General features: G+C 39.4%; 1 protein-coding gene across 2 annotated transcripts in view; it reads right to left on the bottom strand.

The window, feature by feature from the left end:
- The window catches only part of sec24b (SEC24 homolog B, COPII coat complex component), a 37,621-nt gene that overhangs the window by 13,238 nt on the left and 12,234 nt on the right, over window positions 1-12,149 (bottom strand). For both annotated transcript variants that reach the window (XM_084132818.1, XM_084132819.1), the window contains 12 exons: window positions 9,780-9,863; window positions 9,524-9,678; window positions 7,297-7,481; window positions 7,083-7,185; window positions 5,679-5,805; window positions 5,497-5,606; window positions 5,029-5,141; window positions 4,822-4,940; window positions 3,488-3,543; window positions 3,093-3,299; window positions 978-1,101; window positions 729-887 (listed from right to left, as the gene is read on the bottom strand). In XM_084132818.1, coding sequence (XP_083988944.1) covers window positions 729-887; window positions 978-1,101; window positions 3,093-3,299; window positions 3,488-3,543; window positions 4,822-4,940; window positions 5,029-5,141; window positions 5,497-5,606; window positions 5,679-5,805; window positions 7,083-7,185; window positions 7,297-7,481; window positions 9,524-9,678; window positions 9,780-9,863 — 1,542 coding nt within the window. The remainder of the gene's footprint in view (window positions 1-728; window positions 888-977; window positions 1,102-3,092; window positions 3,300-3,487; window positions 3,544-4,821; window positions 4,941-5,028; window positions 5,142-5,496; window positions 5,607-5,678; window positions 5,806-7,082; window positions 7,186-7,296; window positions 7,482-9,523; window positions 9,679-9,779; window positions 9,864-12,149) is intronic.

Raw genomic sequence — 12,149 nt, 5'->3', positions numbered from 1 at the left:
TATTCAAAAACATTGATAATCAGCAGATAAATGCATAAAATGTTATCACTTCAATTAATCATTTAAAATGTAATCAAATGATAATAAAAAAATAATTTTTTTGACAAACAAAGTGCTTCACAACAGGTTTACTGTTTAAATCAAAACTGATATTCCTTAAAAAAATTTAAAAAAAATGGTATTATTATTATTACTTTATAAAAATTATATAAAATTACATTCTATTGTATAATAGTAGCCTAATATATTTCTGTCACAATTTCTTCAAATTAAACCAAACTTTTATATTGGAAGGGTTTTCATGTAGACCTTTGAGTTTTTTAAGTGTATTTGATGATAGATGAATTAAATGAAATGCTTGAGAAGAGACTCTCAGAGCAGATGAAGTTCATGGGTTCACGTCCTCATATAGCCAGACAGTAAAAATGCCACATGCTTCAGTACATGTAGTGGAACACACGGACTTTATATTTCAATAGCAGTCTTTTTTTGTGTGTAATATTCAGACACTAGTCCACATTGTGATTTGATATTGTCAATATTGTACAGTCATACTTTTGATTTACTCATTCAAATTCCGTAACATTATGTATTATACAGTCAATTCCATGTTTATAATAGGATTGTGCGATTCCATTCGCATTTCCTTCATAGTGGAAATCACAAGGCCCTACAGAAACTGGCCAATCGTGACATGATTGGCCAGAGTATCTCCTCCCCCCGCTTACCTTTGGTGCACCTGATCCTCATGACGGCTTCAAATCCGATCTTTCTGCTGAAGTATCGCTGGAGATCCTTCTGAAATTTCTGACTCTGCGCTGTATTGTGAATGTGATGAAAGGACGGGTAGTAGAAGACGCTGCCGGCTGAGTATTTGGACACACACGCTGCACAAGAAGATACAAAAGGTCTCGTCTCACAACTTTAAGTCACATTTAAGAGCTGAGAAAGAACATCGAGTGTGTGTGTATGTGTACCTAAAGAGGCCAGGTCTGAGTACTGGGAGCTCAGTAAGAACAGATCCACTCCGATCTGCTGTCCAGAACAGTCCAGAGCAAATTTCTTGTAAAAGTCTGTAGCAGGACCCAAGTGCTGGACATTCTAGAACCAAACCAACAAAACGCTATTCCTTCACACATCATACAGTATTTGCTCTTGAGAATTATCAGGGTTTCAAGACTTTTTAAGACCTGCACAAATAAAATGAATACCATATGTCTATAGAAAGAAAACTCATGCAATCTCAAAACAAATCATATCTCGGATTCTATAATGTGTTAGATAATGTTCTTAGTCTTTCCTTCCTGTCACAGGGCGGCCCAGAGAGAAGCTACAAGAGTTCAATTAAATGGCAGATACAGTTTGAGCAACCGAAATACCAAAAATATCCAGAAAAATGTTATCCATAATGCAGGACTTTTAATTATAACAAAGCATAAAATACACTGGGACTTTTATTTTGAAATGTCTATGCTTTTTTCTATTTCCAGCAGCTCTTTGAAAAAGACAAGGGAGGTAAAATACGCGTTCTTACGTACAACCATCTACAACATCTTACCATAGAAACACCATAAAGCAAACATTGTCATAATTCATCAACACTATGTCATAAGCAATTGCTTTACATAACTGCTGCATTACTTGGCATATTCATTGCGAACTACTTCCTGTTTTTCAGTCCCCTAATTTAAGACCTTCTAAAATGATAATTAAAGCATCTGCAGACTAGTGTAACTTCAGTTTCATGCCAACTTTCAGACTTTTAATGATTTTTAATTTGATCGAACTGACTTTAAAGGAGACATATCATGCTTTTAAATTGTTCCTTTTTACATATAAATCATACATTTGTAGTCTATATAAAGCGGAACTGCAATGCTTGGGTCTGAATTCCTCATTATTATAGCTCCACAGGCCCCTTTTCTACCCCTTTTCTGATGTGCGTCTGAGAGCAACTCGTTTTGGTGCGGTCTCTTTAAATACAATTGAGACACTTCATACCCCGCCCACACTCGGTTCAACTCCACCCCGTTCGGCCATTTTTGTAGTTTGATAGCAGAGATACGATTATCTAGCGGCACAGAAACTTTTTATTCACACGTTATTAACAAAATGTCAACAACGGAAGACTTGTCCAGCCAGCCTTACATGTTCGAGCCAGAGTCGGAGCCGGAGCGAGATGAAAATGAAGACGACGAACCTGCAGAACAACGTCTTCATATGGATGTATCGCAATGGTGTGTTACTGTATTTACACATGAAACTTTGGTCTTCCGACCTTTTACCACCGTGTCGATTTATTTTGATTAATATGTGCGAGGGAGAGAGAGCAAGACAGCGTCTAGTTTGGAGACGGTGAAGTCTTGTTTACACTTTCGCCTGGCTCTGAAGAGAGAGTGAGCGCGCGCGCGACCGGGTCTCTCTCTCTGCTCGTTCTTTCAGTTAAATATGCGCCCTGTCACAAGCGCGGCAGTTCATCTACATTAGACGGTGTAATGAAGCGTGTGGGTTACTACATCCAACAACCGAACATTTTAACTTACCCTCTCATAACTTCTGCATCCTTTAGCTTGGACTACAAAATTGCAGCGAGAAATAAAAATGGCGGATTGCTCGAAGTGTTGGGCCGGAAGTCAATGTCCTTATTTGGCAGTTCCGCTGCAAATACTGTGACGTAATAGTTCAAAAAACGTCATAGAGAACAGAAAAATCGGAACAGGTTGAAAAATATGACCAAAACAGAATATAAAGATATCAACGAAGCACCTAAAGAGAATAATTTCATATTTTCTGTACTTCTAAACACTCCAAATATACAACAAAATGCATTTAAGGGCTAAAAAAGTGCATTTGGCATGATATGTCCCCTTTAAGTCTTTGAGACTTTTTAAGGACCCGCAGAAACCCTGAATATTTATGGCTGGAAAAGAGCTTTTTATTCATGCCTCTAACTGGAAGGCCAATTTCTATGCAGGTAAATGCTAATTCCCTTATGACTGGTTGAAAAACTTCCCTGAGCATCCACTGATATGTTTGTTTGTTTATGTAGGATCAGCGTTTGTTGAACTTGAATGATGATTCAGGAGAGTTACCTTGGTGCTGGATCTGAGGTTGGGGTCTTCCCGCGACTGCAGGAGTCCAGCGCCGAGAGTGGGCAGCTGGGTCTGAAACACGGACACTCGGCCTCCGGTCGGGCACATGAGTTTATATGCCGCCTGCAGAGCCGGACCCAGAGCGCTCTGAGTCTCTCGCGTGTGTGTGAACATCCCCGGCAGAGCGTTCAGCAGGTCTTTCACCAGCTGCGAGCACATGCACAAACACACAGATAACGCAGCTGCAAAAACGGTGTCACATATCAAAGCTTGTGCAGTACTGAGATATGACACCGGGAAATAGAAACCCAAACACAGGGCTGACCTCACACACACACACACACTCAAAGATACGAGGACTTAAAATATAGAGAGGGGAAAGATAAGATTCAAACCTCTTTACTCTCTTTGAGATTCACCAGCAGACTGTCGTGTGTCGGGATGAAAACATCTAAAGAGAATCAAACAATTGAAGAACAATGCATCTTTTTGCACAGTTATTTGAATTAAAATGGAAAAAGCAATATGGCCTTGTGTGATTAACAAACCGTTTAGTTTAGTTTAAAGGGATCTACACATACTTCCAAGCATAGTTTTGAGCAAAACAAGCTTAATTTGAAGACAAAAAGGCATCACTTTTAAAGCTAGTTAGCGTGTTTAAAGGATTAGTTCACCTCAAAATGAAAATTTCCTGATAATTTTACTCACCCCAATGCCATCCAAGATGTTCATGTCTTTCTTTCTTCAGTGGAAAAGAAATTAAGTTTTTTGAGGAAAACATTTCAGGACCTTTCCAACGTGATGACGTAATATGTGGCGCGTCGCAGACCAGCAAGACGAACAATTGTGGTTAAAAAGTATATAATTTTCTTTTCTTTTTTTTAGAAAATGACCGATCGTTTCGCCAGATAAGACCCCATTCCTCAGCTGGGATCGTGCAGAGCCCTTTGAAGCACTTCAGAGCCCTTTGAAACTGCATTGATTTGAACTTCAACATTCTGGTTGCCATTCAACTCCATTGTAGAGAAAAATCCTGAAATGTTTTCCTCAAAAAAATGAATTTCTTTTCCACTGAAGAAAGAAAGAAAGACATGGAAATCTTGGATGGCATTGGGGTGAGTAAATTATCAGGAAATTTTCATTTTGAGGTGAACTAATCCTTTAACAACTTCTAGTGTCTCAATATTGAAGGAGCAGCAGAAATATGAGACTATATTCTATATATAATTTTGCAGTACAAATCACAAAATAATGATTTTTGACCAAATAATGTGGCAAATGCATAAACATTATCATGAAAAGTTAATGCACTGTAGATTCAGATAATCGAGAAATAGTACACTACCAGTTCCACATACATACACTTAGAAATATAACAGAGTACTAAAAAAATAATAAAAAAATGTATTGATATAATAAATAAATTATATAATTTCTTTTTCTTTTTCCAAACTAGTAGTACTCTACTTTATTTCTGACAATAGAGTCTGAACGGTGGTGTGCCAATATAGACATGAAAAGCTGCTTCTCATGTAAAAACAGATCAAATCATGCCAATTTTAGGCTAAGATAATGGATTTCTTGAGTGTAAGTGGCTATTATCAATCAATAATGGGCAATTCTTTGTGCTAAAACTTTGCTGATTAATTAGACAAAAGCCACTCTTGATGTGCAAAGCTAAAGTCAGTGAACGCAGAGAAAGAAAAGTAAGAGAATCAGACAGGATTACCATCAATATCAGACACAACCAGCATCTGAGGCTGAGAAAGGCCCTCCTGCAGGTTATAGAAGTGGACGGTGTTGTCAAACGTCACGAACCCGATGTGTGTACGCGTATCTCCGGGCAATCTGAGACAGAGAAACACATACAAGCCTCGTCATATCTGAGGGGTGGGTGTGAATAAACATGCTAGTTTAGCTACGACTAATATCTCACTTTTCTAGGTTGTCCAATAACGACTGGCAAAACACATTCAGGTAGCCCGACTCCACGGCATTATGGGACACATCCAACACGAACAGGTACACAGCAGGCTGAGGAGGCCGCAGCTAGAGAAGGAAAGTCAAGTCACCTTCATTTATATAGCGCTTTTAACAATATAGATTGTTTCACAGCAGCTTTACAGTGATAATAAGAAATTACAGTAACAGATTGTTTTGGCTTTACAGCAGCTCTAGAATAAAGTTATTGTCCAGATAAAGATCATTAGTTATCTCTGCACAAACTTCAAATACGCGAACCTGTGAGAACGCTGACGGCGTGCAGTCTTTGTTTTTTGTTTTTGTTTTTTTACAAATTGACCTCAACAAATTAATTGTCTGGCCTTAAAAATGACAAGTAGAAAGGAAAGCAAACGTGCATAAACAGGAACATTGAAGCTCTTTAAAAGACAGACACACTCACCATGTAATCAGAGGAGGCGATGAACTCCACAGTTGAATTCTGGACCTCTGGTCTTTTGTGGGGCTCACCGTATGAACGAGTAACAGGATTATACATGAACTCATCAGGAACTGATCGAGAAGAAGAGACTCTATGAGAACAGGAATATGCTAACACATATGAAAAATCTGTAGGGCTCTTACCATCATTGACTCTGTAACACAAATTACACTTCCACCTGCGCTGGTCCAAAAACGAAACGAAAGGGTTTATATACGTCCGACACGAACGACAACGAACTATAGTGTTAGAGGTGATGACCGGTAATTGCTGCAGAGGCAGAGAGAGAGAGAGAGAGAGAGAGAGAGAGAGAGAGAGAGAGAGAGAGAGAGAGAGAGAGAGAGAGAGAGAGAGAGAGAGAGAGAGAGAGAGAGAGAGAGAGAGAGAGAGAGAGAGAGAGAGAGAGAGAGAGAGAGAGAGAGAGTTAATGAAGACATAATTATATCTGCATTATCATGGTCTAATGTCAGTAAAACTCTAGATAAGAACAGGTGAATGACACCTTTATCAATCTTATCAAGAGCTGATAAATAATGTGTTAGATGTGGGAACTCAGAGTAAAGTTTATTGACATATTTTAAAGGAGTCAATGTGGTTGCGATATCATAACTATGACAAAAGTTTACATGGTCACCAATAATGCGCAAGTACTTAAATCGCAGTAAGATATTTAAATTACACAAGCAAACCTCTTCACTCCCGTTTACATGCAATTTCCATTATTCAGATTATTCACTAAGAAAAAAAACAAACATGATATTGTATGGTTATGTAGCATCAATAACTATTACATAAGCCCTATTCGGACAGGATTAACTTTACCAGGGTAGATGGAGTAATGTAATTTTACCACAGGACGTCTGTAATATTAATGGCCAATTCGCACGGGATTAGAGATCTCAGTAAACTAGCAGAAGTGGGAGAGTAACTCGATTTACACACCGCCGTCACTCCTGTCGTCATGTGTGTGTTACGCTGCTTCCTGATATCACGTGCGCAAACACACACAACCTATATTTATATATATAAAACAGTTCTGTCCGGTCGAACGATGTATTAATGAACTTCAGATTGGATTGTGTTGGTAATAGACACTTACCTAACGCTAAAAGATGTTTCGTGCCTCTAACAAGTGCTGTCGATCTTCTCTCTGATCTGATGGTGTGTGTGAAACACAGAGTTTTGCCACAGACTCGTCCCAGCGTCTAGAACGCAACTGATGCTTTTTCAAGCGTCTCCATACTTGGAAAAACCGCGGAAAACTACTTTTAAATAGGAAATTTACGCATTTACAGCGGGTCTATTCGCACGGGATTAGTATCACCTGAGGTCATTTTTCCGGACCTTTTTACTGAAGATAAAAGTCGCCGTAATCTTTACTGACATTGTCCGTCATGATCACTGAGATGCACATTCAGATGGGACTAAAATCACTGAGAAGCTCTGCTAATTATTACTCTCAATGTTACACTAATCCCGTCCGAATAGGGCTTTAGACCAAGGGTTGAGTTTGATTTGTGCTTTCTGCTCAGGTGACATGATCCTACCGTTAAATCTCTGAAGGGATGCAGCAATAATCCAAGAGGCAGACGAGCTTTATTCAACAGAGCTTGAGTCTGGGGAATGTTAGTGAGAGTACAGCGAAACGTCCTGGAAGAGAATGAAAGAGAAACTGTTAACACAATACAAAGCTGTTTCTCTGCTTGCACCTGTTGTGTGAAACCACAACATCCTACAAACACGCCGTCTCTCTGCTCTTACTCGGGGCTGCAGTTGACCTTGCGAAGGTCGTTGCTCAGGTTGGGCTCGGGTGGAGGTGCTCGTTGGGGAGGAAGGATGTTTCTCTCCTGGAGTAGATTCACTGGTCTCAAGGTTTCCACATCCAGCTCAGGAACGCCACTGAGGCCTCCTAAAGCTGACGACAGCTCGGACAGAGATGGGAAAGGCTACGGGAACACAAACACAGACGTTTTTGATGAACCACTTCCTGAATTGTAGGGTTGGGTACCGAACTCTGTACTTTTAATGGCACCGACCGAATTTTGTCAGTACTACAGAGTACCGATTCACATTAAATCAATCGGTGGCAAATATCGGTACCTGAGAACGCATCTGGGCGTGAAAGTAAAGGTCCTTGCACACCGAGTCCGAATTTTTCGTCCGGAATTTTTGCATGTTAAAAAATAAATACACCTCTGAAACTTTCGTCCGTCATAAAAAAAATCGGATCGGGTTCGATTTTCTGCATTTTTCGCATCCGTGGCAAGCACTTTGAGAGGTGTTTTGACAATTCAGAGCCACCGAATGACGAATACGGAAAATTTTGGACTCAGTGTGCAAGGACCTTAAGACTATTTAAATACGAATCCTGCATAATCAGTCTCTGTGTGAATGAGTTTCATTTACCACACACACACTGAAGCACGCGTGACGCTCGCGGTGTTTCTCAGCCTCACTATATGAGAACATGAATGCGTGAACTTCATTTCCAGAGCCGCTCTGAGAGTCACTGAAGTTCATCAGCATTTTAGAGTTTCATTTAAGAAAAACTATCGTTATATCATTAACACACGGAAACTCAAAGGTCTTCACCACAAGCTGTTATAACTTGATAATATATTACTGTTCTATAGTAGGGGTGCGCCAAAATATCGATATGGCGATATCTCGCGATATTTTCTCCCGCGATCGATTCTCGATGCGCTCTTGCCAAGTATCGATATTAAAAGCCGTTAGGGCGGGCGTACACGGTGCGAGTTCGGACACTCGGGAGGTCGTGAGATCAGTTTAACTGATAATCGCGTCAAAGCAGCTGGTACAAGGCACGACTGTCCTGCATGAATTTTATCCCAAGCCGGCAGCAATCACGTGGGCTTTCGCGCTAAACCATCATGTTGCGAATGGGAGAGAGAGAGAGAGAAAAGTGTGTGTGTGTGTGTGTGTGACAGTGACAGTGTATGCGCATGCTGTATGGTTGCTGCCACTGAGGTATAGCCCCATCGACGTGGTTGTGTATGATTTGGCAATAGGGGACAGCTGGTGAAAAAACATGTTTAAAAATTATCGGGAGGTGCTTGTAACGTGCTCGGCTCGGCTTGTAATTCCTCTCACACGCTACGAGCCGCGACCATGCGAGCATCACCGATTCCACTCGATTTCTCCCGAGTGAAAAAAATCATCTGCAGCAAAACAAAAATAGTGTCTGTGACTGTTTTGTTGCAACTGATAAGACACAAGTTGTTTTTGTTATTGTGTTTCATCCAAAAACGAAATGGAGATTCATTTTCCTAATAAAAAAAAAAAAATCTTTTTATTTCTTAAAACATGATATATTGTGAGTTATTACTGATAATATATCGATTATCGCAGTATCGCCATATCGTGATATTATCGGTATCGTGAACAATGTATCGCGTATCGTATTGTATCGTGAAGTACCCAGTGATTCCCAGCCATATTCTATAGTAGAATTTAGATATCTCAATTTAATAATACTAACGCTAATAATAATAAATGATCAAAAATGTATTTTTTAAGGAATAATCACACTTTTTCTTCTGTGTTGTAATTGTAACAGTATAAAGCTCAGTTGTGCCGCATGTTGTTTGACAAAAAAAAGTTTAATTTCATAAAAAAGATCAATTAAATTAATGTTTTATGTCTTAATTTGATTACTAGAAACACAGAATTTGTGGAAAACAAAACATTTAATAGAAATTATTTATTTTTTATTACTAAAAATGTTGTTTTTATTAATATTCAAGCATCACAGACAATGGCAGACAGCGACCAAAGCAGCTCTGGCATTAAGTCAATAACACTTCTACAAATTACTTAGTTTCTTTACAGTTATTGAGTTTTAACATGCCTAAATTACCGTTGAGTACCGGCACCGAATTTCAGGTACCGGTACCGGTAAAAATGTGAACAGTACCCAACCCTACTGAATTGACACTGAAATATCACAAACTAGATTCGTTGTCGGTACCTGTGAGTACGGCTGGTATCCTGGTGGTTTGTATGCTCCGCGTGAGGGGGAGGAGTCTGGTATGGGGGCGGGGTTTTGTTGGTAAGCAGGATGCATGGTTGGGTAATTGTATCCGAAGGGAGGAGCTTGCTTGGTGGGAACACCGGGAGGAGGAGCTGTATGATGTGAAGAGAAAGACGAGATAAATATGTATCAGTAAGTCATTCTCGTGCAGATCTGGCATTGATATGTCACTGTGAGCGCTGTGAGGATGTACCCGAGTAACTGCCGCCTTCCAGAGACTCATAACTGTTGGGAACCGGAGAGGCACTGCCTGTGGTTGTAGACGAGCTGTCTCCACCTGCAAGAGTTTAGAAACACACAGACGAGAGGGACGTGTGGGTTGGGATTGTTCTCATTTTTAATGCATGCAGCAAATAACTCAAACTCAATGCATACTAACATTTCAACTAATTGTTCAAACCAGTGGTTCAACAACTCAAAATATTTCAAACTGTATGGCATATTATGCCTTGAAATGTAATATAATTAAATATTATATATACTATTGTACTATTTGTTGTCAGTAAGATATTTTTAGAGAGAAATTAAAACTTTTATTCAGCAAAGATGCATTAAATTGATCAAAAGTGACAGTAAAGACATTTATAATGTTACAAAAGATTTCTATTTCAAATATAGAAATATTTCTTTTGAGCTTTCAATTCTATTTAAAAAATCCATAAAAATTATATAGCAGCAAAACAGTTTTCAATATTGATAAAAGAAATGTTTCTTGAGCAGCAAATCAGCATATTAGAATGATTTATGAAGAATAATGTGACAATGAGGACAATAGAAAATAATAAAATACATTAAAAAGTATATATACACACACAGATATACATAAACATATATATTAATACACACACACACATATATACACGCATATAAAAAGTCACATCAGAGCCAACACAAACATCTAAATATCAAAATATTTAAATGAAAAAACAAACATAAAGATGAGTTTAAGCAATATTGCCCAGCTAAAGGTCTTTATGGATACTGATTGGCCCTTAATACCAATAATAATCTCCGTTGAATAGGCCGATCAAACCCACCCAACACAGAACAAACTCAACTGCTCTAATGCTGTGTATGTAAGCTAAAGCTACATGTCCAATTTCCTCTCTGATATTCAGTGATATCACAGAATCGGGACTCAGAGAAGAAGACCTCAGCACAGATTAACCTAATACTAATCCTCCATAACACAACTACTGAAACCAGACCACAGAGACAGAAAGAGAGAGAGAGAGGGCCCGTGATTGGCTAAACCCCTGTTATCCTGCGCTTAATCTGTTACCTCACTGGATCAGCAGTCTGAACTCAACAACGGATGGGAATAAAACATCCACTTTATAACTGAAGAATATAAGAGGACACATGAAATGTTATTTTAGGCAAGAAGTCCAAGAAAGGAGACGTTTCTCACAGAGAGGATGATGAAACCTCTGGAGTGTGTGATGATGAATCAGTAGCAGGCTTGAACATGACACATCCAAACACTGCACCCCGACACACACTTCATAATGTAGAGCTAAAAATAGAGTCTGCCCATATACACTCCCCCACACACACACACACTTCTGAATAAAGCAGGAGCAAACCGGGTTACCAAGATTACCAGTCCATTAACTGGAGACTGAAATGGTGCCGGTGCTCGTCCAGAGAATCTGATCCGGTCAAGTTTCCACTGATTTCTGAGCTGAGTGATGTTACAGCAAAACCCGGCCAAAAGTTTGAAAATATTAAAAGGGGTCATATAATGCCATTTTTGTACAAGCTAATATGATTCTTTAGGGTTTAAATTAAAAGTTTGTAATATACTTTAATTAAAAATTCTCATTAGTATTGTAAGAAAACACTAATTTTACCTGGTCAAAAACAGCTCTGTATTCAGCACGCCGTTTAAGTGCATGTCTTTAAATGATAATGAGCTTTGCTCAGTTTTAATAACACAATAACCATAACGCGTTGTTCATTATAAACGTGGGATTATGAATTATATTGAGAACGTCGTACATAGAAAACATGCCGTAATGTACCCTGAGTGTAAACAGCCGCATTCATCGTGAAGCGTGCAGCTAGCGATTTGCAAAGATTAATATAAAGGTTAATAAAATGTTACACTCACTTCTTCTTCTGGAGGTTCAGCAGGAACACGAATAGTTGGTACCGATCCTTTTTTCAGGAGCAGCTTCTTAGCAAAACCAGCTTTATATTGACCTCGTTTGTAAAGCAGTCTGGTGTGTGAAATGATTCGCGCAAACATGAAAGCACTGACGTTGATCGTGGGGAATATTCCCTTCGAAAACAAACTCAGCCACTGCGTCTTCAGCGGTTCGGATTTAGGAACATCAAAACGACTGCTGTGTTCCTTATTACACCCAAGAACAGAACACCACAATCGCTTAGACGCCATTCTGCTCATAGACAGTGCTTCAGCGTATCAACAATGACCGCGCCGGTGCGCGCGGACTGTGATTGACAGCTCGCTCACGAGCGAGGGCGGGTCTGTGTTGAAACGCTGCTGTCAATCAACAATCGTGGGAGGGGCGTCGATTTTGTGACGTCACAAAATCGA

This window comes from Abramis brama, assembly GCF_963993115.1.
Source record: "Abramis brama genome assembly, chromosome: 13".
Lineage (NCBI taxonomy): Eukaryota > Metazoa > Chordata > Actinopteri > Cypriniformes > Leuciscidae > Abramis > Abramis brama.
The sequence above is the reverse complement of the archived record's forward strand: the minus strand, read 5'-3'. Positions and strand labels throughout refer to the sequence as shown.